Source organism: Phyllostomus hastatus, unplaced genomic scaffold (genome assembly GCF_019186645.2).
Source record: "Phyllostomus hastatus isolate PE091 unplaced genomic scaffold, TTU_PhHast_1.1 phas_contig_449, whole genome shotgun sequence".
Taxonomy (NCBI): Eukaryota; Metazoa; Chordata; class Mammalia; order Chiroptera; family Phyllostomidae; genus Phyllostomus; species Phyllostomus hastatus.
This window is the reverse complement of record NW_025333882.1, coordinates 1,664,616-1,692,047: the sequence shown is the minus strand read 5'-3', so window position 1 is coordinate 1,692,047 and position 27,432 is coordinate 1,664,616. Positions and strand designations below refer to the sequence as shown.

Sequence of the window (27,432 nt, the reverse complement as noted above, 5' to 3'; positions counted from 1 at the left end):
ACACAGTTGTCTATGTCCATGGGTTGTGCATATATGTTCTTTGGCCACTTTATTCTATACGCTGTACCTTACATCCCTGTGACTATTCTGTAACTGCCAATTTGTACTCCTTAATCCATTCATCTTTGTTTGCCCTTCTCTCCAACTCCCTCCCTTTTGACAATCATCAAAATTTTCTCTGTATCTATGATTCTCTTTCTGTTATACTTGTTTGTTTAGTTTGTTTTTTAGATTTAATTGTTGATTGATATGATAGGCAATATTTATTGCCTTTTCATTGTTCATATTTTTGGTCTTCTGTAGGAAACCATTCTGCATGGCATGGGCCCAGCTCCCACTTGGAGATGATGCACAGGAGCCATGCCCACGGATATGTTCTCCCATGGGGAATCAGGCCTGCAATGTGCCTAGGCCACTTTGAGTCTTGCTCTTGCTAAAAAACTCCCTCACCCTGAATTGAGGACATTTACTGCAAAGTAACTTCCTAAAATCCATGCTAACTCTTCCAAGGATGAGTGTAACCAGTTCAACCACTTTTACCTTTTCATTTGCAAATATCCCTCTTCTATGATGTGATTAGCGGCTTTTGCTCCTTTGTTTTCTGTAAAAGGTAACCACTTAAAGTGAACCTGTGCATAGTAAATGAGGACCATCACGTAATGTGCCGAGAAACCCAATAAAGGCCAGTCATGGTGGATGCCAAGACTTTTGCTCTCCTTGGCACAAAAGCCATGCTGTCCCTTTTCCTCTACCAAACTTGGTAGTCCGTGTGAATGTCTCATTTCATCTAGCATCATGCAGACACTGCGGGCCAGTGTCTGCATCAGTCTTCTTCTGCTTAAAGAAGACCTTTTAGCATTTCATGTAGTACTGTTTCATGGTGATGAACTCCTTTAGCTTTTTCTTGTCTGAGAAACTCATTATCTGTTCTTTGATTCTAAATGATAGCTTTGCTGGGTAGAGTAATCTTTGTTGTAGCACCTGGCTTTTCATTACTTTGAATACTTATTTCCAGGCCCTTCTAGTCTGCAAAGTTTCTTTTGAGAAATCAGCTGACAGTCTTAAGGGAGCTCTCTTGCAAGTAACTAACTTTTCTTTTGCTGCTTTAAGATTTTTTTCTTTGTATTTGACCTTTGGCATTTTAATTATGATGTGTTTTTGTGTGGGTCTCTAAGGGTTCATCTTGTTAGGATTCTTTGTTGTTCCTGAACTTGCATGTCTATTTCCTTCACCAAGTTAGAGAATTTTTCTACCATTATTTTTCTCAAATAGGTTTCCAATTTCTTGCTCTCTCCCTTCTCCTTCTAGCATCCCCATGATGCAAATGTTTGTATACTTGAAGTTGTCCCAGAAACTCCTTAAACTATCCTCAGTTTTTGGATTCTTTTTTCTTCTTGCTATTCAGATTGATTATTTTTTTCTTCCTTATATTCCAAATGGTTGATTTGATTCTCAGCTTCATCACTCTACTGCCGATTCCCTGTAAATTGTTCTTTATTTCAATTAGTGTATTTTTTATTTCTGACCAGATCTTTTTTATGCTATTGCAGTTCTCACTAAGTTCATCGATTATCCTTATAACCAGTGTTTGAACTCCGTATCTAGTTAATTGCTAATCTCCATTTTGTTTACTTCTTTTTCTGGAGTTTTGTTCTGTTCTTTCATTTAGGGTATGTTTCTTTGTTTCATTATGGCAGCTTCCCTGTGTTTGTTTCTATGTATTAGGTAAACCTGCTATGTCTCCCAGGCTAGATAGAGTGGTCAATGTAGTAGGTGTCCTGTAGGGTCCAGTGGCACAACCTTCCTTCTTACTCAACCTGAGTACTCAGAGTGTACACCCCATTTGGACTGTATACATCCTCCTTTTGCAGTTGAACCTTCATTGCTGTTAGCACATCCAACATCAGCCACTGCCTGTGTTCTGTCACAGGTTACACAGCATAAGCTACAAAGATATCTGCAGATGGCTACTACTTGTGCTGATATTGGAGGTACCCATGTTAGGCCAAGCTATGAACCAAGTCCAGATACTATTAGTGCCAGGCCTGAGGCTACTTTGCAAGAGGTACAGGGCTTGCTGAAGCCACATATTGCTTATTTGAGAGAATTTAGGAAAATTTTGAAACATGGGCAAAGATGAGCCACTTATATGGAAAATCCACTCAAAACAGCTTGGGTGGGCCCAAAATTTGGGTGGGGCAGAGGCTCAGGTGTCACCAGAGTGGGGCAAATAGTGTGAGGCAGGTTGATGGCGTGCCCACTTTCCAGTTCCGTGGCTCTTTGTGGGGAGGGCTCAGAAAAGGAACAATAGCCTCCACTAGCACTTCTTTCTGTGAGAAAGATGCCTCCCAGCTCTCACCCTTATGGCAAGCAATTCAGATCTCCCCTGTATGTCTCTGATACCTTCCAATCTGCTGCTCTTGCACTGGAGCTCATAGGGAGTGAGTCTAAGTTTGTGCACAAGTCTTTTAAGAGGAATTGTCTGGGACTCCAGCAGTTTTTCTGTCTTCCACAGCCTCTATCACCACTGGTTTTTACAGCCAAAAGTTATATAGACTTTTCTTCTTGGCACTGGAACTCCATCTAGGGGTCTGGTATGTGGGCCAGGACCGCATGCACCAGAGATATCCCTTCCAATTTTTATCCACCACACATGGATTTGGGGCCAGCCCATTCCACTTATGCACCTCTCTTACCAGTTTCCATGTGATTTCTTCTTTAATTCTATAGTTGTAGGCCTTCCATTCAGCTTGATTTATGATGGTTCTGAATGATGCTTGTTTTATGGTTTAGTTTTATATTTGATGTGGTTGTGTGAGGAAGCGATTAATGTTTACCTACACTGCCACTTAACTGGAAGTTTAAAAATAGCATTTAGAATGAAACAATATGACTTGGTATAATTATATAATTGGTATACTTATAAAATTACTTTTTAGGAAAATTGTGTTCAGTAAAGAAGTACATGAACTTGGGGGCTCTGGGAAAGCAACTTTAGTGTACCATTTGTATAAAAAAGTAGATGTGAGACTTCAAGGAGAAAGGAAAATAAATCTTGAACAGAAAGAAGAAGAGATACGAGGTATAAAGAGTATACTAGTCCTCTGGAGGCATGGCTGTATTTATACAGTCCAGTTTCCTTCTGTAAGAAAAAGAACAAAATTATTCCCTCCAAAAGTAATAGAAGACAAGGATAGTTGAAGGCATAAGAAAAAATGGTAGTTTCAAACTTGGGGCCTTTTTTTTTTTTTGGTTAAGGGAACAGCCATTTGCAGAAATAAAGTGGAGAAGCGCCTATTTCTTATGCTTTGTGAACCCTGTGAAGAAGGGTGTGTAAAATATTTGTTAAGTCAATGAGAGAAGAATGTCCACGGATGTCTTCCAGGAATGTATGAGTCCTCTGAAAATACATGCAGAATCATGGGTGTAGTTTTTTGTGCTTTTATGCAAAAGAAGTTTTATAGCTTCTATCAGATTTCTAAAATGGTCTTGTAAAAATGATTAAGAATCACTGTTTCATAGCAACTGAGTGGTTTCTGCACATACTGACTATTCAATAAAGGTGAAGGAGGATGTTGATTTAACATCCTTTGAGGCAGGTTTGAATATGAAAGTTGAGAGACGTTTAGAAGAATGAAAGTTATAAATCCTGAGTAAGGAAGGCCAAGCTCTGAAAATGTGGCCAAGCTCACTCAGATGACAGGAAGATAGAAGATGATATGGGGTCCGCGTCATTATGGATGAAATACGAGACAAATTCATATAGACTACTGAGTCCTGTGGAGGAAAAGGGACAGCATGGCTTTTGTCTCAAGGGGAGCAAAAGCCTTGGCCCTTGCTCCAATGAGCTTTTATTGTCTTACTGGGCACATTACAAAAAGGTCCTCATTAACTAAGCACAGGCTCCCTTTAGGTGGTTACAGTTTTATAGAAAACAAAGGAGAGCATGCTGGTAATCACACTGCAGAAGAGAGATATTTGCAAATGAAAAAGCAAAAGTAGTTGGACTGGTTACACTCATCCTTGGAAGATTTAGCATGGTTTTTAGGAAGTTGCTTTGCATTAAATGTCCTCAATTCATGGTGAGGGAGTTTTAGCAAAAAGCAAGACTCATAGCTACCCAAGTACATTGCAGGCCTGATTCCCCATGGGAAAACCTATCCATGGGCGTGGGTCCTGTGCATCTTTCAGTGGGAGTTGGGCCCATGCCACGCAGAGCCGCCTTCCAAAGATGGTACAGGTTGTTGAGAAGGCATCATTGCAGAATATGACCGTGAGGTTCCTAAAAGTGGAAGAGGAAGAAACCAGGGATTTTAAAATTATATTATCAAAGAAGCACCTATAAGAAAGGTGTATATACTGAGTAGGAATTACACAATTGGTGAATTGCAAGCTATTCTTTAAAAAAGCTGAGGCAGCCTGTGATGATGGGTTACAAATAAACTGGCCCTTACTCAAGGATGGAAGTTAACCATATCCACAAAAATATGTGCATTATATTTTCAAAACAGGATTCAAAATAGCTTTTAAAATGTCTTCTCTTTTCTTTGAAAATTTATGTTCACCATTCAATGAATAGTTAATCTTCACATTCTGCTCACTATGTGCTTTAGAAAGAATAAAAAGAAATAGTATAATTTTAGAACAAACATAATCATATACTCTAAAAAGCAATGAATTTATTTTCATATGATCTATAAAACAACTCTAAAAATAAAATACTTTTGAACTCCATAGTCCCCAAAAAGTTTCCTACAGCTCTTGGTACTAGAGGAAGTAAGAAGGCTATGCATTTCACAGATCCTTTTCACAAAGGCTGTGGGTCTTTGGGTCCAGGAGAACTAAACTGAGGAAAGTAGAAGCCAAGGGGTCCAGCACTGTTCCATTTTATTCTTCCAAAACTATTATTATCATTTTTATCTAGCAAGGCCCTATATAAAACTGCACTTGGGAGATAAGTGACAGTTTTTTAAAATAATTTGTTTTTAAAAGGAGACCAACTTTGAAAATTCTCTAAACAGAAAAGCAATCTAGTCATTCAAGCAAAGCTTAATTTAGCTTATTTTGCAAGACTAACTTGGCCTGTATTTTTTCTTGCTTATCCGTCTGGAAATCATAAGTAAAAGAACTGTTTCCCAAGGTTTATATAAAGTAGCCACTGGAAATTCTAATATTATAACCAATTACTGCAAAGAGTAAAGTCATTACTTTCTCACTGTATAAGCTGCTTTGTATTATACCCTTAGGCTTCATTCCCTATTTTTTTTAAAGATTTTATTTATTATTTATTTTTTAGAGAGGTAAGGGAGGGAGAAAGAGAGAGAGAAAGAAACATCAATGTGTGGTTGCTGGGTTCCATGGCCTGTAACCCAGGCATGTGCCCTGACTGGGAATCGAACCTGCGACACTTTGGTTCAGAGCCTGCACTCAATCCACTGAGCTATGCCAGCCAGGGCTTCATTCCCTATTTTGATTTGAGTGTCCCTGGTTCACAGGCCGATTTTTTAATTTTTATTTATTTATTTTTTTTGGTGTGTGCACTTCAACTTTTACTAATCATTACTTTGATGATTCATTGATTTAACTTCTGTTATTTTTTGAATTTTTGACATCCCCATAAATCTTACTAACTTTGGAGTAAAATGAGTCCAATGCTAATTCTAGGAATTGACTCCTCCATGTCATGCACTCATGATAGATGGCTTTTAGTTTCTCAAGCTTATCATACTGGGCTGAGTGACAAGTTTTTCCTCTCTCTATTTTTAAAAATATTTTATTTGTTTATTTTTAGGGAGAGGGGAAGAGAAAGAGAGAGTGAGAGAAACAACAATGTGCGGCTGCCTCCCATGCACCCCGCACTGGGGATGTGGCTCCCAGTCTGAGCATGTGCCCCAACTGGGAATTGAACCAGTGACCCCCTGGTTTACAGGGCAGCACTCAATCCACGGAGCCATATCAGTGAGGGAGTATATATTTAAAATCTTGATTGACCTCTGTCTGCTCTCTCTCAGATGACAGTCTTTCACAGATAATTGGCACACCTTTTTAGGGATGGCATCACCTTCTAGGAGAAATCCTCCCTGCATCTCTGTGGAGAGCAGGACTAATAAAATAGCATTCGTCCAGTCAAGAGAGCACAAAGTATATGAAACAAAATGGAGTCATTCATGTCAACCAATATGAATGCCAGTCAGCCATGACCCTTTGGTTTAAGAAGGAAACTACCTAAGTCATGCTAGACATATCTAGCAAGGAGACACACCCAAGATATCTGCACATATAACAAGAACAGTTGTGTCTGCAGAATAAGGCCACCCATAGATAGGCTCCTGGGGAAAGTCCCCACTTGCTATCATGGGTGCCAAGGTACTTATCAAGAGACCTAGAAGGGTGGTGTACACCACTTTCAAGGTATAACTGAGGCAGGCTCCAGGCCAATTCTGAGACAGCTTAGCTCCACATACCAGAGTGCCGTTCCAGGCCATGCTGATCTCCCCTGGCATGAGCCACAGGAGGCTCTGCCTGGCTGGACTAAGGGCTTTGTCTGCCTTGCTGTCCACCTGGCTCTAGAGATTCTTCCTTGCAAGATGCTGACAGCTCCCTCGCTCACCATGATGTCTCCTGGATGTGCTGACTGAGACTCTCAGACTTGGGTTCATTATTAGTGATTGTTTCTGAGTAATTAGTATTGCTCTTAGGTTAGTATAGATTTGGATTAAATCTACATTAATAGAAGCTGAGTGCACTTGCATTAATAAAATCTGAGTGAATAACATTGTCACCTATGATGGCTCCCTGTCATTTCTAAGTGCCAGTGTCACATACAGTAATACAGGCAGCTCAGAGCTTTCATTTCTTGAGGCCCAGATCAGATGGTCTGGGTGGGGACTGAAGGCTACTGACTCATAAGAAAGACTGTATCATGAACACAGGTTCGCAACAATCTCTGATCGTGTTGCTCCAGACATCACACAACTGGGTTGTGTGGTTTGTGAGTCCCTGAACCCCCATACCCTGAGGTCCTTCAGGAGAATACAAAGTATCTAGCTGATCTTACAGAAGTGAACCAAAAGATAACTATAAAAACTTCTCATATGGTTTTCCTGTGACAGACCAGGCGTTGCTCATGATAAAAACAGTTGCTCATTTGAGACCAAAGTCTTGGCATGAATTTCCACATATTGTTCTGGTTTTTTGCTACTTAAAATATGCCATTGAATGTAATATATTTTTTGTTACTTTGACATGTAAATATCCAGGAGCTAACCAAAACATTGCCCACAGAGACTGAAGGGAAAAAGAGGCCCTTTTAAAAAGGCACAGTGTTAATTAAGTCCATTTGCCAAAATTAATTTGTAAAAGAGCTAAGGTTTTATTTATTTTTTATTAAACTTTGAGAAAATAATGAGAATAAAACAATATATATGGAATACAGGATGTATGTTTTTAGTACAAGAACACATAAAGTGTGGAGGTACATTTTTGTTGAGGGAAAGGAAAACAGAATGGGTTTTCTAGATAAGAAAATACATAAAGTGCCTGGTTGTTTTTTGTTTGTTTATTTGATGAAGAAAAAGAAGAATTAATTTATCCCTAAAATCAAATAATTGTTTCAAAATAAGGACAAGATAAGACAAAAACTGAAGGTATATAAGAGTTATTGAAGTTATATAAGAGTTGCAGAAGTGTTGTGGGTGTTGCACAGGGTTCATGGAGAAAACATCTTGAAAAAAGAATTTTATACATGGTCAAACTAACAAAGATTGGAATGGCAATTGAATTATTTATATATGTATGTACATAAACTCTCACAAGATCTTTAACCATTGTCACTTTTAAGTCTTTTATCACTGACTGATAATTATTGGTTTACTCTGATGCTTTGTTAAAAATATTTCTATAAATGTCTTTCATCTTCAAAGAGGCTAATAAAATTAAAGAAAAACCCTGAACTTTAAAAACATAGTACTATCCTGGATAAAGATTTACAGAAATTTAAGGAATAGATTCATAACTGCTAATAAAATTGAAAGTTAACAAGAATTAATAACATAGTATGACAGGATATAGCTGAGCAGTAGCTATTTTTAGGTAGGAGCTGACCAGCAGCCATTTCTAAGGCAACAGCTGTTATCTCAAGGCCAAAACACTAACCTTAGCTTCTGCTTCTGTATGCTTGCTTATAGCAGTTGTTCCCCCCTCCCCTTCTGCCTGTGTAACAAGTACATAAAGAAAACTCCAGCTTGAGCTCATTGCTCAGAATTTGGAGATTCTCCTCTGAGCCCACGCTTAGTAAAGGATTGTGCTTCACCATCTCCCCCGCGTGTGAGTTATTTTCCACAACATTTTGGTTCCCTGACTGGGAACCTGACTTACATGACCAGGCATTTTGCTTTCAGGGGTTTCGGCGGGGAAGCCACTCCGCAAGGGAAGGAGCACATGCCCCAGTTGTTTTGGGCTTCCTGGGGTGGAGTGTCCCGTGCCGCATCCCTGACCACTCTAAGACTCCGGCAGAGGGGGAGAGACTAACCACGAACTGTCGTAGGTGCCAATTGGAATCGGTAAGTGCCCTGGGGACTGGACCCGAGACCAGAGAGAGGCTGATCACCTCTCAACCAAAAAAATTCAGGAGTCTGGGCCAAGGCTCAGACCATCAGACTTCTATTTGAGGGAGGAAAAGTTGTAAACTCTGTGTGACTGTGTGAGTGAATGTACCTGTGACTCCACAAGCCGGCGAGGCTTATGGAGTCTGATTGGTCCCTCACCTGTGGTGAGCATGCGAAAGGTCCCCTTTTCCTTTGTTTATCTGCACCGATTGGTAGAATTCATCATGGTGGGTGGGGGGGGGGTTCTGCCACAGTACTATATTGCATGTATGTTGGAAATCGGACAGCAAGCCATGTGGGTACGCCGTCATTTTGGATAAAATGGAGGACGAGCCACATGAGTGCCCCACCGTGGAGGTTGGAGCATGCATGGTTGTCGTCATCTTGGATGATAGGTCACATGAGAGCCCCTCCATCTTGGAACTCGTCAAGGTGCCAGGCTAAGGGCTCTCTTCAGATTATAGGCTGTATGCTGCTGCTGTGTGGGCACTGCAGCAGTCTGGTTCTCTGTGTAACTGGTTCTGATAAGAATGGCTCTGGTTCTGAAGGACATGAACTGAGGTCCAAGGGTAAACATCTGACCTATAGGGCATTTGCAGGGTCTGAGCTTCAGGAAATTGCAGGATGTCCCTGCAAATCTAGGGAATTTTAGTGGAAGGTACCTGCAGTGCCAGAAACTTTCGGCTGCCACATGCTGAGTCTAAGTACAGTCCTTCCCAGAGTGGGAAAGGAACCAGGATTAAAAGAGAATGATGGTTAAATCTGAATGAGTAAAATTATGTATAAAAAATGTGAAGTTTTAAACCTGGAGTAAAGGAAACCTCAACTATTCGTTTTCTGGTTTTGTGGGAAAAGAGCAAATTTCTAACATTGGTGTTGTTTCTGATCAGAAACCCTCTGTACTGGAAGACCTGTTTAAGGTCACCTGTAAGACCTAAGAAAGGTCACCTGTAACTGGTCGGGGAGAATGCCTTTGCCACTCGGGACCCAGGAAGGGTCATTTGGGGCTGAGTGCTTCAGCCAGAGGCAAAGCAGCATGTCTCTGCCAAGAGGCTGGGCCTGAAGGAGCATGTCTCTGTGAGGCACTGATGAATGAATTGGTGCAAGAGGTTGCCCCTACCTGTGTATTGTTCTGGAACTCTGTGTTTTGGATTTTGCTCTGTGTCTGCTCTAAAAAGGAAGTTAAGAATTCCCGGAAAGTAAGAATTCACACTCTGTAGGAAAGTAAATAAAAATATATAATATATATATATATATATATATATATATATATATATGAAGTAGGTATGTAGGAAACTACAAAGATAAATGGAAAAGTAAAAGTTTCAGGAAGGAATTATGTGATATTAGTTAATAATAGAAGGTATAAGGCATGGAGATACAATCTTAATAGATATCAGAAGGAATATGAATGAAAAAATAGAGGGTTTGTAAATGTTGCAAAAATCTGTGGAAGCAAAAGTTTTAAAAAGCCTAGTAAATATCAGAAAGGAAAAGATTTTCCTTCATGCTTTGTATTTTTCTCTCTACCTGATCCCTCCAGAATCTGGCATTCTGAAGGAGTGAGTGAAGACATAAGGTTTCTTTGCATGAAACCAGTAAGACGAGTAGTTAATAGTGGTTTTGTTAACCAAAACTTTGACTGGAATGTCACGTCTGAAGGAGGCATGTATGGGTTCTGGTCGTCACCAGAAAGCCCTGAGGAACTGGGATTGACTTGTGAAGCTAGTGTAAACCCATGAGAAAAGCCTGGTACTTTGGGTTGTTTGTGCAGTTCATGGCAGTCTTTCCAGGGAAGGAACGAAGGTTGCTTTCATGAAAGATGGCCAAAAAGGAACCTGTGGGCACAATGGAAGTCTCAAGGATCTGAGTGAAACAACTGGTACAGGCAAAGCCAGATGGCGGATGTGTGACTCTGCTTCTGTGCCCCAAGGGGCGGACTGCGAAGTCAATCTAAAGGTTCCCTGTGTGAGTTCCAGCAAAGCAGACTTAAAGATCATAAGTGATCCAGGCTGCTCTTGGTGTATTTATGCAAACGAACAGTCAAAATGAAAAGCAGAACTCAAAGTAGTCCCTTTAATAACAGTGAGGGTGATCTGAAGGAGAAAAATTGTGGTTCAAGGAAAATCACAGTGCTCAGTATTGGACACCAGAATGACACAGCTGTCTTAAAAGTGTCTTTTCATTTGAAAGTTGAAACTGGTTTTGTAATATCATCAAAGATGTACAGTTTACAGGTATGGAGGACCTGTCAAATTGCCATTGCTAAATGTCATTGCAGGAAAGACCTCGCAACTGAATGTCTTCCCAAAAGACAGTCTCACAGGCACAGAGGCTGGTTTGGGGACAACTGTGTGAATTAACTTGTGTGTTCTTCTGTTTTCATAGGACGTGTTCCTATAACTTCATTACCTGAGTAATTGGTTGCAATATAGACCTCACTTAAGGAGCCCATTCTTTATCATCACCACCTGAAACTCAATGGTTTGGCTGAACTGAGTGGTTGAATTAGTAAGCAGTTCGGGCGATCTGTGGGCTTCATTTTAAAACTGATTTTCCCTTTTCTGTCTTGATGGCTTGGACAGGAAAGGTTCAGATATCTGGAAAGAGGGAAATCCTAATATATTCCCCTCAGCCCGAGTAAAGTATAATGGACCACAAGAGTTTTGGATAGGTGTAGCATGCCTTATACACCTTCCTCCAAATAAGCCATTCTTTACCTAAGTCCCTGCCTTTGTCATTTAGCTGTTATGATTTAATTGTGCTTTCCAATTCTTTCCAAACCTGTCATCTCCAGAATATGACCAGGATGCCAATGGTCCAGTAATGCCAGTCTTTGAACACCAAGCATGCAACTTCCAACTGACAAGGAAGTGACAGCCAACTGACCAGGATTATGTAAGGTCCTTCCCCTTACAGGAAGAACTCCCTTCATGCTGCACCCCCTTCAGGGCACCCCAGATCCACAGGTAGGTAGAACAACGTCCATTTCCAGCTGGAAGCAGTTACAAGAAGATGAGACCTTTGTCCATTGTCCTTTAAAAAAATTAAAGTGGGTATATATCTAAAATGAGAAATTGTTACAGGGTGCAGCCAAGAGAGAGGACCCCAAATGGACATTTAAAACGGGGTCCAGAACTCAAGGGATCCAGGAGATTTTAAAATGTCTTCACCCTTTCCCCCACAGGTGTAAGTTGGGGGAGGGAAACACAGAGCAAGAACATGCAGGGCTGTTTTGTATAGCAACAGCTCTACAGCTAATCCATGGCATAGTCATTTGACATACCTATAGCCTTCAGCTGGTCATTTAGATATGCTGAATAGCTGTGGCCATGCTCTGGACCAGGGAGATGAAAAGAGTCTCCCCCCACCCAAAATGTGACTGAGAGGCATGTCCCCTGAGTTACAGCGCCTGTGTGGGAGCTCGGAGAAGACTGGCTCCATGACATGGGGTCACACCTGCCCAGACCCATGATGGCAGCTGGACGGGAGCAGGTACCGGCCCGTCCAGGATCTGCGGGCCATCAACGAATCAGCCGTCATCCTCCACCTGGTCGTCCCAAACCCATACACCCTCCTGAGCCAGCTTCCCCCAACAGCAACGTGGTTTACCTGCCTTGATCTGAAGGATGCCTTTTTCTGCATTCCTATGGCACCTTCCAGCCAACCCATTTTTGCCTTCAAATAGAAAAATCCTCACACTGCAGTCAAGACTCAGTTGACCTGGACTAGACGGCCCCAGGGATTTAAGAACTCACCAACCTTATTTTGGGAAGTCCTAGCAGGAGACCTGAAGCCCCTCACTAAGGGGGGATGGACCTGACAATTCTGCAGTACATGGACGACCTCCTCCTGGTGGCCCATCCCAGGAACGGTGCTGGGAGGAAACGCACACGCTGCTGAAGTGCCTGGCTGAATTAAGGAAAGAACACGAGAAGCACATCCTGAACACACTCCTACTCTTCACATCGAGTTGCAGAGGGCACTCACTGTGTATCTGAAGTGCCCCCCACAGCCGTCCTCACAGTACTCTGTCATGGCCCTTCACAGTGCTCCACTGGGTTAGCCTGCCCCAGTGGCCTGCCAGCTCCCTTGGGGCTCCGGCAGTGTCACCAGGTACAGAGCTCAGCAACCAGGCTTGTCGGAAGTACTCATGGTGTGATTAGGGGCACGGACAGAAAATGGCAGAGTTGCCAACACCCTCCAGAACCTTGTCTGATTTCTGAGAAAAATGCTCATTCTCCTGAGGAAAAGCCAGCCTGCACCCTGCTGCTGTGGAACTCAGACCTACTACCAGGCTTTGAAGGGCCCAGACATTAAGCCCTTAAAATGGGGAGAAAATGAATAAAAAGCCTTCCAAGATATCAAGGGGTGCCTCAGTGATGTTCCTGCCCTTTGGACTGCCAGAGCTGGGGTGGCCTTTTGATCTGTATACCCACAAGAGAGACAAGGTAGCCCTTGACTCCTGATCCAGTCTGTTGGACCATGGCAACACCCAGTGGCTCACATGTCTAAGCAGTTGAACCATGTCGCCACCGGCTGGCCACCTTGTCTGAGGGCAGTTGCTGCTTCCATAACCCTCTTGCAAGAGGCAGACAAGTTAACTCTAGGCCAAGAAGTCAGTCTTCACATACCACATGCAGTGAACAGCCTCCTTGCTGGGCAGGGGCATAAGTGGCTGTCAAACCCTAGACTGACTCAGTACCAGGGCATCCTCCAAGGAAACTCAAGGTCTCATGTTAAGACCATGAAATGAGTTAATCCAGCCACCTATTTACTGGCAGAACTTGGAGAGCTGGACCATGACTGTCTTGAAGTAACTGAAGAGGTCCATGCCAGCCGGCCAGACCTCCAGGACCAGCCCCTGGCCCAACCTGATGTTACTCACTACATGGATGGAAGCAGCTATATGGTTGAGGACAGGAGAGTCGCCGGGTACACATACCAGGAAACTGGACTGCCCTAAACAGACTTACTGCCGCTAGCATTGCCTAGGTTGTAGGAGTCACCCCTTGGATCCACTACAGCTGGGCCAAAACAGCAGCAGATCTTGAGGACCCGAGGACGAGGCCTGTGCCTAGAATACTCACACTGAGGCACCAGAGGATGCCAGTCAGTAAAAAAGACACCAAGGAATGGACCATTGTTCTGCAGGGTACCTAACTTTAATTGGCACTTTTGTAGGAGCATTGGAAATTAAACTAGTAACTGTGGCCCCTAGGAAATGAAATCCCTGTGGAGTGGGTCACCCTAGAAATAGTTTATGTCTGTTTGGTCTCTGCATTTGGATTTATTGTATGCTTTGCTTAACAAATGCGGCCCCTGCCTCAGCCCCAGCCTACAGATGTAATACCCCCGGGCATAAAATTATGCTCAATGATAGAGTGGTCTCTTACTATCTCCCAGGGTCAGATTTCAGCTCCTCCACTGACATGCCATCAGGTTGTGTTCAGCCACAGCAATCCCTTTGCCCTTAGGGAGGGAAAGTATACCAGACTGGAGTACCATCCAGGACCATAGGATACCAGACCTGGAGGTGTCAGGCATATGGAACCCTGCATCCTCCAGACCTTGGTCCAACACCTAGGGCCACAGTGACTCATAGGGCAGCCGCCAAAGTGCTGGCCCTCCAGCGGTACCAACACCAGTATCAGCAGTTGTAACCCTCCCAAGGACCTCAGCCTTATAGCCAGGTATATAGTGATGCTAAAAGGGATAAAACACCTTGTAGCATCAAAGGGGGGAATGTGACAGGGCATAGCTGAGCAGTAGCTATTTTTAGGTAGGAGCTGACCAGCAGCCGTTTCCAAGGCAACAGCCATTATCTCAAGGCCAAAACACTAACCTTAGCTTCTGCTTCTGTATGCTTGCTTTTAGCAGTTGTTCCCCCCTCCCCTTCTGCCTGTGTAACAAGTACATAAAGAAAACTCCAGCTTGAGCTCATTGCTCAGAATTTGGAGATTCTCCTCTGAGCCCACGCTTAATAAAGGATTGTGCTTCACCATCTCCCCCATGTGTGAGTTATTTTCCACAACAGTAGGACTATATTAACTAGTAAGGATAATACATTTTTAAAAATTTTATATAAAATCATTTTATATGAAATAGTTGTTTTTAATTTTTATTTTCCAGATATAAGAAAAATTTTCCCATTAGCTACATAAGCCTTACAGCAATTTGGTAAATTATACATTTGTAAACAAAATTAAAACATTTATCTTTTCTTTCTTACTTAATCCCTCCAAAGTTCAGGTACTGTTAACTAATTCATGTATGACAAAATTTAAAGATGTTGACTCTTAGGTTCACATTTCCAATTTAAAGGAAGTTCTTGCACCTAACTCAACTGCTCAACCAACAGAGGATATGAAATTTAAAAATCACTAGGAAGTGAAGCAGACAATATCTATTGCAGACAGCTAACCCAAGATTATGGAAAAGGTTTGAATAATCTATACCTTCATTTATCATTTTTCCTTGCTTTATGTTCTTCTTATCTCACAAATAAGAAGCCATGCACTCACTATAATAGTTATTGTTTCCTTTCCCCTTTGAAAACATAATTGAACATTGAGCATCCTCTTTAAATCTACTTCACAGATACAACTGGTTACACATATAAGCAAGAATATTCAATAGCTGATGATGCCAAACCCAGTGAAGTTACCAGATTTAGAAAAATACTTTTTTCTTGAGTAGGTATTATAGTAAATAAATACATAATTAGAAATATTAATAATTTTCAAGGAAATTGCTGGAGCTATCACCAAAACAATAGCTAGCCAGGAAAAAGAAATCTTTAAATTCTCTTACACAAGTTATACTAGACAATAAAGTACTAATTATCAGAGAAATGCAAATTTAAATCACAATAAGATATCACCTCACCCCTGTCAAAAAGACAGAAAGTCAGCAACTTTCTGAAAATCAGAAAGTCAACAAACAATAAATTTTTATGAGAATGTAGAGAAAAGGGGACCCTCTTGCACAGTTAGTGGAATTGAAAATTGGCTTAGCTGTTACAAAAAAAGTATAAAAATTCCTCAACAAATTAAAAATAGAGCTATATAGCAATTCCAGGTCTGGATATATATCCAAAGAAATCCAAAACACTAATTCAAAAAGATTTATTTACCCCTATGTTCACTGCAGGGTTATTTACAATAACCAAGATATGGAAACAACACAAATGCCCATCAATAGATGAGTAGACAAAAAAGAGATGATACAATGGCATATTACTCATCCATAAAAAAGAATGAAATCTTACCATTTGCAACAGTATGGATATGCTTAGAAGTTACTGTGCTAAATGAAAAAGGTAAGGCAGGGAAAGATAAATACCACGATTTCACTTACATGTGGAATCTAGAAAGCAAAATAAAAAAAAACTGAAACAGACTCATAGATACAGAGAAGAGACTGGTGGTTGCCAGAAGAAGGAGGTTTGCAGAACAGAATGAAAAAGGTAAAGGGATTAAGAAGTATAGACTTGTACATAATAGTCATGGGGATATCAAGTACAATATAGGAAATACAGTGAATAGTATTGCAGTAACTGTGTATGATGCCAGGTGGGTACTGAAACTATTGGGGAGAACACTATATAAAGTATATGATTGTCTAAATACTATGCTAATATAAATAGTATAGAATATTAACAGTAACTGAAAAACAAAAAATACATTTTTAGTTATGTAGAATTTGCATATGTATTATTTTTGTAATTCTGTGCTTTGTAATTCTTAATCAATCTGTCCTCATTGTATAAACCATAAGCCATGAGATTTTTAATGTTACAGGTCAGGATTTATATTGTGATTTATGGATATACACTCTAGTTCTTTCCAAAATTGACTGAGTTGGTTTAGAAACAAATTCCTAAAACTACACATGTAAATTAACACAAAAGGAAAAGAAGTTAAAGGAGTTAAAAAATGTCATGTAAGTTAGCATATTTAAAACCATTCCACTTTCATTAGCATAATCAGCTCCTGAAAAACTGGAATTACAGATGTGACGGTGACTGTAAAAATCACTGCAATGCATTTATTTTGTGCTCATAGTTGAATGAGTCTATGGTTGATATTTTATAAATTTGCTACTGATCACAGAGAAAGTCAGACAAGAGTCAGCTTTAGCAGAAAAAAATGTAGCTTCACCTCCAGGCCTCCCTGAAGCCACTCACAGCTGGTCAGCCCTGCAGTCCTCTGTCAGAATGAAGTTCCTTTAGTTTAAATATTCCCTGAAGGAAGGATAATGACTCCACGTTTAAGTTTCAGAAGGCTCTGTGTTGAGATTCCGATTAATTAAAGGAGCACAGAGGAAGCCATATGTGTGAATGTTCAATGTGCAGGGTCTTAGCCACTGTCCATCTTAAAAGTCAGTCATTTGTTTTGAGCCACCTGCCCTGCAGTGGAGGAACCATATCTAGAATCCAGCCCTATGCTGCTTGAGGCAACAAGTAGACACACATTAGAACCATAGGCTTTAGGAGGGCCTGTGACAGGAAATTTTTAAGAGAAAATATTTCTAGTTCTCTGTAATTTGTAGTGAATTTACAAGTTAGCTGTGAATTGAGAAGTGGGACTCAAATGAATTGCAAAACAAGAGTGGGCTCAGCTTTATTCAATGGAGATAATGCGTTTCCAAGGAATAATTGAAATACTGATAGTACTGCATATACTGCCACAAACTATCTAATCTAAGTGGTCGTCTTTCTTAACCTGGACTACTGTTGTAACTGTAGAATTTCTTGTTGCTATCTACGCTCTCCTCCTTCCAGTGTATCTTCCAAGTGCCTGCCACCTACCATTTTTGGAAAAGTATTTCCTCATGTCACTCTCCTGCTCTACAATTAAACACAGGGTGAAGATCAAATTCCTTTGCATGACATAGAAGGCCCTTTAAAAGCTGATCCCTATCATCTTTTTATTTTGTCCTCTTGCCTTTCTGATATTGACAGACTGGCTCCAGACTGCTGGGAGATGGTGGAGGGCAGGAAGCAGGAGAGGCCCTCATTTGCAAAGGACCATCCCGAGCATTATGCAAGCTTGTCAGATATGCACCAAAAACAATCTTAAGACAGAATGTGCCCCAATGGAAAAGGAAGTACACTACAAACATATATGCCCATATGAAGACTGACAAGTTGACTCTACACAGATGCCTAAACCCAAAGGAAACTTTACATTTTTATTAGTTTTTGTGGTTTTGTATACTATTAGTTTATTAGTTTTGTATACTTTTTATGGATGAATAAAGGTATACTCTAACTAGAACTGAGAAGGCAACTGAGGTAGCAGAACTTCTACTTAAAGGTGTGGACTTCCTCGTGGCATTCAAAGTGATAATGGACATCTTTCACTTTAGAGATCTCCCAAAAGATAGGACAGGCACACAGGTTCAAAGGAAACTACATGCATCTTGGAGACTTCAATCTGTGCAAAAGACTTAGAAAATGAATCACACAATAAAGATGACCCTGACAAAAATATGTCAGGGAACACATTTGAAATGGGATAAAGCACTTCCTCTTGTCTTACTCCAAATTAGGGAAGCACCCCAAAGCAGGTTTATATTAAGCCATTTTGAAATTGTATATGGGAAACTTCCAAGTTTCTGTTTTAGGAAAACCTTCTTTAGATCTAGAGCATGAACAAAAAATCAAACAATATATACAACATTTAGGACAAACATTAACACTTTTGCACAAGACTGTTCACTGCAGGTCCATCTACCTTCTGACCAGCCAGTCCTTATACCCATTCCAACTGGGAGACAGCATCTTACTAAAGACTTAGAATACTCAAGGCCCTGAACAGCAGTTAGCTGAGCAATGAACCAGTCCATATGATGTCTTGCTGACAACACACTCTCCCCTAAAACTCATGGGAATCAAGCCTTGGATCCACCACGCACAGATAAAGTGGGTACTGCCTGAGAAGGACTTGGATCTTGCTGCTGCAGGTGATACAGAAAGGGAAAACTGCACCTGAGCTTCTGAAGGAGATGTAAAATTTCTCCCTCAGAAAATGCTGGCAGCTTCTAAGGCTAGCTGACAGTGTTACATTTCATTTCATTTCATTTCAATTATTTTCCTTTCTTTCTTTCTGCATTTCCCAGGCAGTGGTTACATTAGCAAATTTATTCTGCTGGGGCTGGGGTATGGGGTACCACCCAAAGCCCTATTCAGGGTGAGATCATATGGAACCTTTAGTTTTTGTCTGGTTTCCAACCCCTCACTAAACACTCAGTTATTTGTCTGCACAGTCCGTCTTACTTTGGAAGGCCATCTGCAACCCTGTTTCTTGAAATGTGAAGCTGTCTTCCAGCTTTGCTTATCCAGCAATGCCATACTTTGGACATCACATATGCCACTTCCCAGGGACAGCCAACTGACCTGGATTTTGAGAGATACTTATCCCTCACATAAAGGATTCCTTTCATTCCTGACCCAGCTTTGATTGTTGGAGAGTAAGAATCTCTGGTCCCAGAAATAGATAAGACTATGGTCTTTGTCAGCAGAAAGTAATTACAGGAGAATGACACCTTTGTCCATATACCCTTGAAAGAATACCAGGGTTTAGAGTTTTGAAGGGGCGAATTGATATTGATAACCTGGTTGGGCCACTGGGAGCAGGTAGAGGGCAGGGAACAAGAGGGGCCAATGGAGGAGATCACAAACCACCTGAGGCAGCAGGCAGGGCCATGGTGCCCGGGTAACCACGCTTTTGCCTTACAAATGCTCTGCCCTGGGGGCAGAGCATCCTGCTTGTGGCAGTAGATCCCTCGCCTCCAAGCAAGAAGGTTGCAGGAAGAAGTTATTGCACTGAGCACACACAAAGCTATCAAGATAATTGGAGAAGAAAGCCATCCTACCGGAAAGCCTGCTTCCAGTACCTGATTGGGGGTAGGAGCAGGGGAAGGAAGGCACATGAACCATAGAGGTCAGAATGGTGGCAGGGGGAAGTGATGGATTTAAGAAGCCTGCCAGTCTACTCTGGAGTAAAGAAGGGATTGGATGGAGGCTGGAGCCTCTCAGAGTGTGTGAAAGTTTGGGAAGTTATTTGGGAATTCTGAGAAAGTACCCGGTCCTTCCCATACCCAAAACTAAAGCAATCCCAAGGGAAGGAAGGAATGGTATTTTATCCACCTGGCAAATGTTCTGGCCAGTGTGGTCATGGGACCTTCTGGCCCTGAAAGCCACATGGCCAACGACGGTGTCAGAACCACATAGAGGTTCCAGGAAGGATCTTGAGGCCTGACAGTGTGCAGGAAGGAGCAAGCTGAGATGATTGGATGGCCGCTAATTGGACACCTGCAGCTTCCGAAGGATAGTACTTTAAATAGGAGTACTCTGGACTACCTTTGGTTTTGGTCTGGCTGAGGATGGCTGGGTTTTCCTCTGGGCTTCCTGAAGGGAAGGGGATTTGAGACAAAAGTCTGCCATTCCTTCCCTATGACAGCCCTTTTCATACTGATTACAGCAGTTTCCTGCTTTCCCTGCATGCTGTCAAGGAAGTGAGAGGAGGGATGCGACTCCTTCATCTCAAGTCCCAGCACCCAGCACAGGGTTGGGGCATAGCAGCTGTACAATATAATAATGATATCGACAACTGCAATGATTTTGTTATAATATGAAGTGATCATAAATGTTATAACATTAAATATTTTCATGTTTATTAATTACCATTGATGCACCAGAACTGGGCTAGGGATTTAATACATTTTTTAATATTAAATATTTAAACAACTTGAAAAAGGAAACAATACTCTCTCATTTTATAGATATTCTGAGATTCAGAACTGTTCAAATAATTTTCACAAGTTCTTAGAACTACATAAAAATAAAAATTTAAACAAAATGAATCCATATCTATGAATCCAAAGTTAATATCCTTTCAAGTAGAAACTTGTACATTCAATCTGCATGATACTCTGATATATTTTAAGATTTTATTTATTTTTAGAGAGGGGATGAGAGGGAGAAGAAGAAGGAGAGAAACATCTATGTGCAAGAGAAACACTGATAAATTGCCTCTCACGCACCTCCAACTGGGGACCTGGTCTGCAACCCAGGCATGTTCCCTCACTAAGAATCAAACTGGTGATATTTCGGTTTGTAGGACAATGCCCAAGGTACTCACCTATATCAGTCAGGGCTACTCTGGTATACAAGGTCCAGCTGAAGTAAGGCCTGCTTGAGTGTGGTTGGTAGGATAATAATATGGGCCTAATAATTTACAGTTTTAATTTGAACATTTCATCTAAAATGTCATTGGTGTGTTTGAGTGTGATGTTATTATGTTACAGAAATACATGCTTATAATTTTGTAATAAACGATTTTGTAATAAAAAGGGGAATTATTTGTGCCAGACCCTGTATTTTTAATATCTTATACATTTTCACACTTTGATATACTACATAAGCATGAGAAAAATATCCTTGATATTAACAAAATGGCATAATATTGATAATTAACTCCATACTTTGTGAACAATATTAAACTTCTCTGAATGATTTCACATTAATATACCATAATCTATTGGTAAATACATTCATCTTTTATATTTAGTTTACTATATAAAAACACTTCTTGACTAAGCATTTCTATAATTTTTAAGTGTATTTTAAGGCATGAGGGATTGTTAGCATGAGAAACAGTTAAAGCTCTTTTCTGAAAATCTTTTATACTTTTAAGTTCAAAGAAAATTTTTGTATCTCACATATAGGAAAAGTTATACTTTACTCACAGATATTAATGGTGCAGTTAAAATCCCCTGACTTATATTCTGAAGATAAATGTGTACTTATTTACTCTGTTTAAAAATATAATTTAATTTCATCCCATTACTTTGCTCTGCTTAAGAAGACATATGTGATGGGCCAGTTTATTACAAGGCTTCACATTAGAGCTTAGACTTCCCATAACAATCAAACGGCCTTGCTTGGACTGCCACAGACGTGAATGCACTAGACATGCCAACCTCCCCTAGTTGAGATGTGTCGGCAGTACATCTTTGTAAATATATGTATGGAAGTGGGTAGACAAAGAGGTAAAAATGGGGTTTTTATCTCTGGAAATCTTTTCTTTAATATTTAACTTCTCTCACAATAACAATTACTCAAAGCTCTGCAATAACATCACTAGGACACCAAATTCCTTCTATGCAAATGTTCTTTAACACTATTATCTCTGTCAAGAAATTATTAAATCCAGGTAACATTTGCATACTTACATTTTCAGTTTTTGTATAATTTCTGAGTTTTTATTTCATTTTGAAGATCTTCAAAATTTTCAACAGAAGACGCATTGCAGAAAACTCTGATGTCAATATATGGAGGGATCCCATGGTCTTGTCCCCTTCGAGTGTTGGTGGCAGCCAAATCCAGGGCCACAGGATGGATTGTGGAGAACAGCTGCTCAGTCAGGTCCAGGCTGAGAAGTTGAGAAGGCACCTGCTACTTAGTGGCTATACCAGAGATCCTCCAAAGATGTAGATCTATCTCCCTGTCCTTGATTATTCTGGATGGTGTCAAGAAAGCTTTGTGGAGTGAAAGACGGTCTTTGGGATTTCACCAAAGGTGTCATTTAGTTGGTAAAGAATAAGGATTGGTTAATTGTGGCTAAATCTGAAGGCTGCAGTGGTGAAAGAGTTAATGATATCTGCATTCACATTGGAGTTGCAACCCTGATAATCCCTCAGCATCTGCCTGCTGGGTTCCCTCAGTATCTTGGGTAGCCAGTAGCTGTAGGTGATGTGCTACAGCTCAGCACCTAATTTTCCTGGATTTGTGGTAAAGGGTCTCAATCCCAGTGAAGGTTCAAGAAGCTACCTTATAATGTTCCCGGAACCACAGCACATGCATGGTTATGAGAGCCCTGTGGTCCCGGCCAGGAAACAGGATATGGCTGTCCTGCTCGTGTCTTATGTACTTGGTGGGTGGGTCTGTAGAAAAAGACAGTAAGTACTTTCACAAAGGGGCCCAAGGTAAGCCTATCCTCAGGAGTCCCCACAGAGTATTTCTCTGAAAGAGTCTCCAAGACTCTGAGTGTTTCTCTGAGAACTTGAGATTCATGCTCTGAGCTCCAGTAAATATTAGAAACATCGATATATGCCATGAGCTGGTTAATCTGTTCTGAGGCATATGAGTTCATCACCAAGGAGGTCATTCCACCACCACACACAAAGCTGGAACATACAAAAAACATACATGGTGCATAGGTTCTCTGAGGGTCTATGTGAAGAAGGACATTTGGAAAGCAAAGAGTGCCATTAGTACATGCAGAGCTGCACAGTTGCCCATCAGAAACGCAAGCTATATTTAACCAAACACCGTATAGTCCAAATCATAGTCTAAAAACTGGCCCCATTGCATGAGTATGTGTGTGTATGTATTGTGGTGGGTGACAGTTGTTGTGGCCTCCAACTCTGTGGAGACCAGCCTGAGCAAGGGGAGGGAATACACACTGGGCATTGCATGGTGGCCAACCCCACAAGGCAAGTTGAAGCCACTCCCATAGATGAGTTTTAGGATGTGCTCAAAGGAAGCCAGAGCCAGGCCCTTGTGGGGCACTGTAGATCATTGCACATTCAATCCTGGGCTCAGTTCTTCTGGTAGAACGACATATCAGAGCAATTGGGCATGTGCCTGTGGGCTGTGCCTTCAGATAAATTAGAGATGAGGCAGAGGCAGCATGGGGGACACCAAGTCATTGCATCAATGTTCTAAAATGCACAGGAGTAAACGCAATGAAGGGAGATGCTCTTGAGGGGAGAGGGGAGAACCTCCAACTCTAGGACAGTGGGGAATGGGCCACTGTGAATTAGCAGAAATCCTTATGTTTAACAACATTTCAGTAGGGAAAAATTGAAAGTAAAATTATTAGGAAAACAAAGGGGTACATAGTTATATAACAGTTTCCAAAAGATAGGGGAATTGCTTGCTGATATCTATTTTATGAGCAATACTACCTGCTAGAATGAACTAAAAGGACGAAGAAACATGTTCCCAGTCCTGTCTACACCTTAGTTCTGTGACTTTACCAATGTAATCTCAGTAAGTATTTGTTAGTCCTCATCACAGACCTGTGATTTTTTTTTCCATTTCAGAACTTTTTCTTTCAAGTATTATGCTTCAAGAAGATAGAGTCTAAGATACACCACTGTGAATTGTGTGTAACCTAATGATACTTGATATTAGGGAAATAACTACCAGTTATTCCTCAGGGAATGTGAAACAAACCCAGAGGTGGCTTGAAGGCATTCTTTTAAGAGCTTAAAATTGCAGCACTATCCCAAATCTGCAAAGAATTATTCTTAAATCCTGCTTGGGAAGAGTTATTATCCCTACTTAATCACCAAGAAGTGGCTAATGGTATCAGCATTGTATTTTATCTGTGTAAACCTGTTTCTGGCTGGACCCTGGGATATCTTTATCTTGAACAGATACAATAATTTTCCTGTATACCAAGACATGGATATGAGTTCACTTTTAAAACCAAGTTGCTCTGGGGTGAAAATGCTCTTTAACTTTAAAAATAATCAAAAATAAGGTGGGGAAATTTGTTAAAGTTTGAATAGTTTAGATGAGAAGATATTCAGTTTGGCAATGACCATCATAAACCAGATGCTTATTTTTAGCAAAGCAGTATCTCTGTAGCTACTGATCACTTCAAATGTTCTAGTTATGGATTAAGAGTAAGTTATTCCTGAAAATTTGAATTAAAAAATGTCCAGAAAGACCATGGGTCTAATCGTCACCTGGAGCTGAGTCATGATGTAGAACTGGGTTTTCTGCAGCTCTGACCATGAGTAGCTCATACATGGTATGATTTAATATTCAATATATGGAGGTTTAATTAAAGTGCTGATATGGACACATTAGGAAAATTTCACTTGCATATTCTAGTTAAGGAAGCTTTGAAAACCCAAGACATAATTGAACAGTAAGGGCTGTCAAATGTACTTTGGGGTATAATTGTTGAGAACACCTACGGGGTGAGCCAAGCACACAAATTGCCTTCTATATCAGATCTCAGTTTATTTTCTAAAGGAGTAAACAAAGGTAAATCAATAGACTTTGCTTTTGCAATCACAGTATAAATAGTGTATAGCAAGGGATCACATTTGTTTACTTAATTTTAAAGAGAAAGGCATAGAAAGCCTGAGAGCTTTCTATAACATTTTTATTCGACATGTATTAAATAGATGTCTGGACTCAGGAAGAAAAACATGAAAACTTCAATATAACAAAAACAAAGAGGAGAGATACAGACAAGTGAAGGGATGCATATGTTATCGGTGGTGAATGGAGTCAGGTAGAGTCACTGAGTGACTTAGGGAATTACAATAATAAGTAGGGAAATATTATTCTGGAAATAAGTGATATTCTATAAAAAATACTAATAGTTTTTGGATTCCAAAAGTAAGATTATATAAAATGAGTCTGCTACATTGACTTGATGCATATAATGGGCAGAATTTAACAAGTTTAAATATATATCCTTATATATATATTTATATATATAAGGATATATATAATCCTCATATATATTTATATATGATGATATAACGTTATGTCATGTTATGTCGATGATTAAAGTTATATACATTTAACTATATATATTTATGTTTTATATATTATATATATGTATATAATCCTTACTTTTGAATTACACTTCCTAGGAGAAACTTTGGCATTCATTGGATAAAACTGGTGAATAAATGAATTTTTAAATGACATGATGCTTTGGAGATTAAAAGTAGTTAGTGTTGCTACAGACAGTGGAACAGAATGCTTCTAGAGGCTGACCTCTGCCTTCCAAGTCAACAGTGAGCCCCTGCTTCACATGTTTCTGAACCAGTTGGAGTGTGCTCAAAAATCTCCTCCACTCTTCCTATCCCTAAAGTAAATGGGTCATGAAGATAGCAGAACTGCTATCTTTGGAGGTCCAAAGATGTTTAGCAGCAAATCTTTGGAAGTGTGAGGTTTTTTTGTAAATGACAAAAGATAATTACTGTTTTCAAGGCAAGGCTACACAATCCATGAATCTTACATCTTCCATGCACTTAAGAATACTATAGTTTCCAAATGTTTGAGAAGAATTAAACTCCAGCACCAGAATATAAGGGGAGCTGTGGGTTCATCTCATAATTTGTTAATAAGTGAATTAATGATTGATATAATAGTCTTCTATAAAAAGCCACATCCGTGGTGGGGGATGTAAACTTGAAGGGTCCTTGCATGAGTCCTGGGGCTCAGTAAAGCCTCTGAAATAATGTACACCACACAATGCATAGGTCTTGGCAGTTTATGTCTTCTCTTTCCCTAAATGTAACTCCCTGGAAATCCCCCCTTATCTTTATATTCCTGCTCAGGCCTTACTCTCTCTATAAAGTTTTCCTGATAGCCCGGAGAAGCTAGCATCTTTCATTACTTCTGTTTCATTATATGTATCTATTACATGCACAGGATGTACTTAAATTGCTGACATGTTGTCTCTTCTACTAAAGAGAGACTGTGTTAAGGATGAGATGATGCCTTACTCATCTTTGCATTGTAAGGATCAAGCCCACTGACAAGCACACAATATTGGCTTATACACATTTGAAAAACTGGATAAAGTTAAAAAATATTAAAGTCACTGAAAATGTGAAACAACTTTAGAGATTTTGGTCAAATGAGGCATATCTAGTCATCTATGTCTGGAATCAAAATAACTTTAGATAATAGAATAATGGTAATGATATTAATATTCCACTTTAATTAAGCCCTTTCTATGTTCCAGGCACATTTGAAACACTTTATCTGTATTAACTTAATCAATCTTTCTAGCAAGTATATCCTGTCATAATCTCAATTATACAGGCAAGAAGTCTGAGGTCCAAAAATGTTTAGTCACCTTCCCAAGGTCACCTAGATAGTGATAAGGTGAGGAATTACAAAAAGGGTAGAAGTAAGCTGTATGTCTCTGATGGATGTGGCTTGGTATGTTGGGCTTCAACACACAAAAGGAAAGGTCACTGATTGGATTCCTGGTCACAACACATGCGTGGGTTGTAGGCCTGGTCCCTCATTGGGGTGCATGTGAGAGGCAACCAGCTGATGTTACTTTCCCTCTCTACCTCCTTTTCCCTCTCTCTAAAATTAAATAAGTAAAATATTTTTTAAAAAAGAAATAAGATCAATGGCTGTAGAACAGGAATCTATGACTACCATGCCATATTGTTTGTGGGTGAACAGGGTTCAGGTCTATAGTTGCTCATGTCATTTTAAGATGTTCCTTTTTGACCAACAACTGTAAAGACTGGGTACATACTTTATTTGATGACTATGAAAACAGCACACATGTTTTCTTTAAAACATTCAGGTGTTGCAAAACATCCCAAGGTGGTTCCATCAGGACAATTGGGAAGTTTATACAACTGGAAGGCATCACTAGTCTAAAGATGTTGATTCAAATTTTAATAAACCTAAGTCCTACATATCCTAAGAAAAATTTCACCTCTGCGTGACCAGAAGTGAAGTTTATGATCAGGTGTGTTTACTTGACAATTATTCTCAATTCATGGATTGGCAGGATTACTGTGTCTGACACTGGTGGACGCTGGCATAACAGGGTCTAATGACTAATACCTATTGTGGGCCATACAGAGTGAACCCATGACAGAAATCAATGCCATTTGGATTCTATGTCAATAAGTTCCCTTTTCTCTGAGGCTGAACTGACAATGATGAGAAGTTTAGAGGTGGGTGCATGTACACTGACTAAAGAAAAGACACTTTGGCACTATCCCTCTTGTGATTTATGGAGATTAT

The 27,432-nt window shown here is 40.3% G+C and overlaps 1 protein-coding gene across 1 annotated transcript in view; it reads right to left on the bottom strand.

The window, feature by feature from the left end:
* PXDNL (peroxidasin like) overlaps positions 1-27,432 on the bottom strand; it is a 116,613-nt gene that overhangs the window by 78,762 nt on the left and 10,419 nt on the right. The window contains 10 exon segments of the mRNA XM_045845033.1: positions 21,849-21,876; positions 21,879-22,181; positions 22,184-22,389; positions 22,391-22,625; positions 22,663-22,944; positions 22,947-23,177; positions 23,180-23,306; positions 23,308-23,339; positions 25,426-25,481; positions 25,483-25,516. Of these exon segments, the coding sequence (XP_045700989.1) occupies positions 21,849-21,876; positions 21,879-22,181; positions 22,184-22,389; positions 22,391-22,625; positions 22,663-22,944; positions 22,947-23,177; positions 23,180-23,306; positions 23,308-23,339; positions 25,426-25,481; positions 25,483-25,516 (1,534 nt within the window).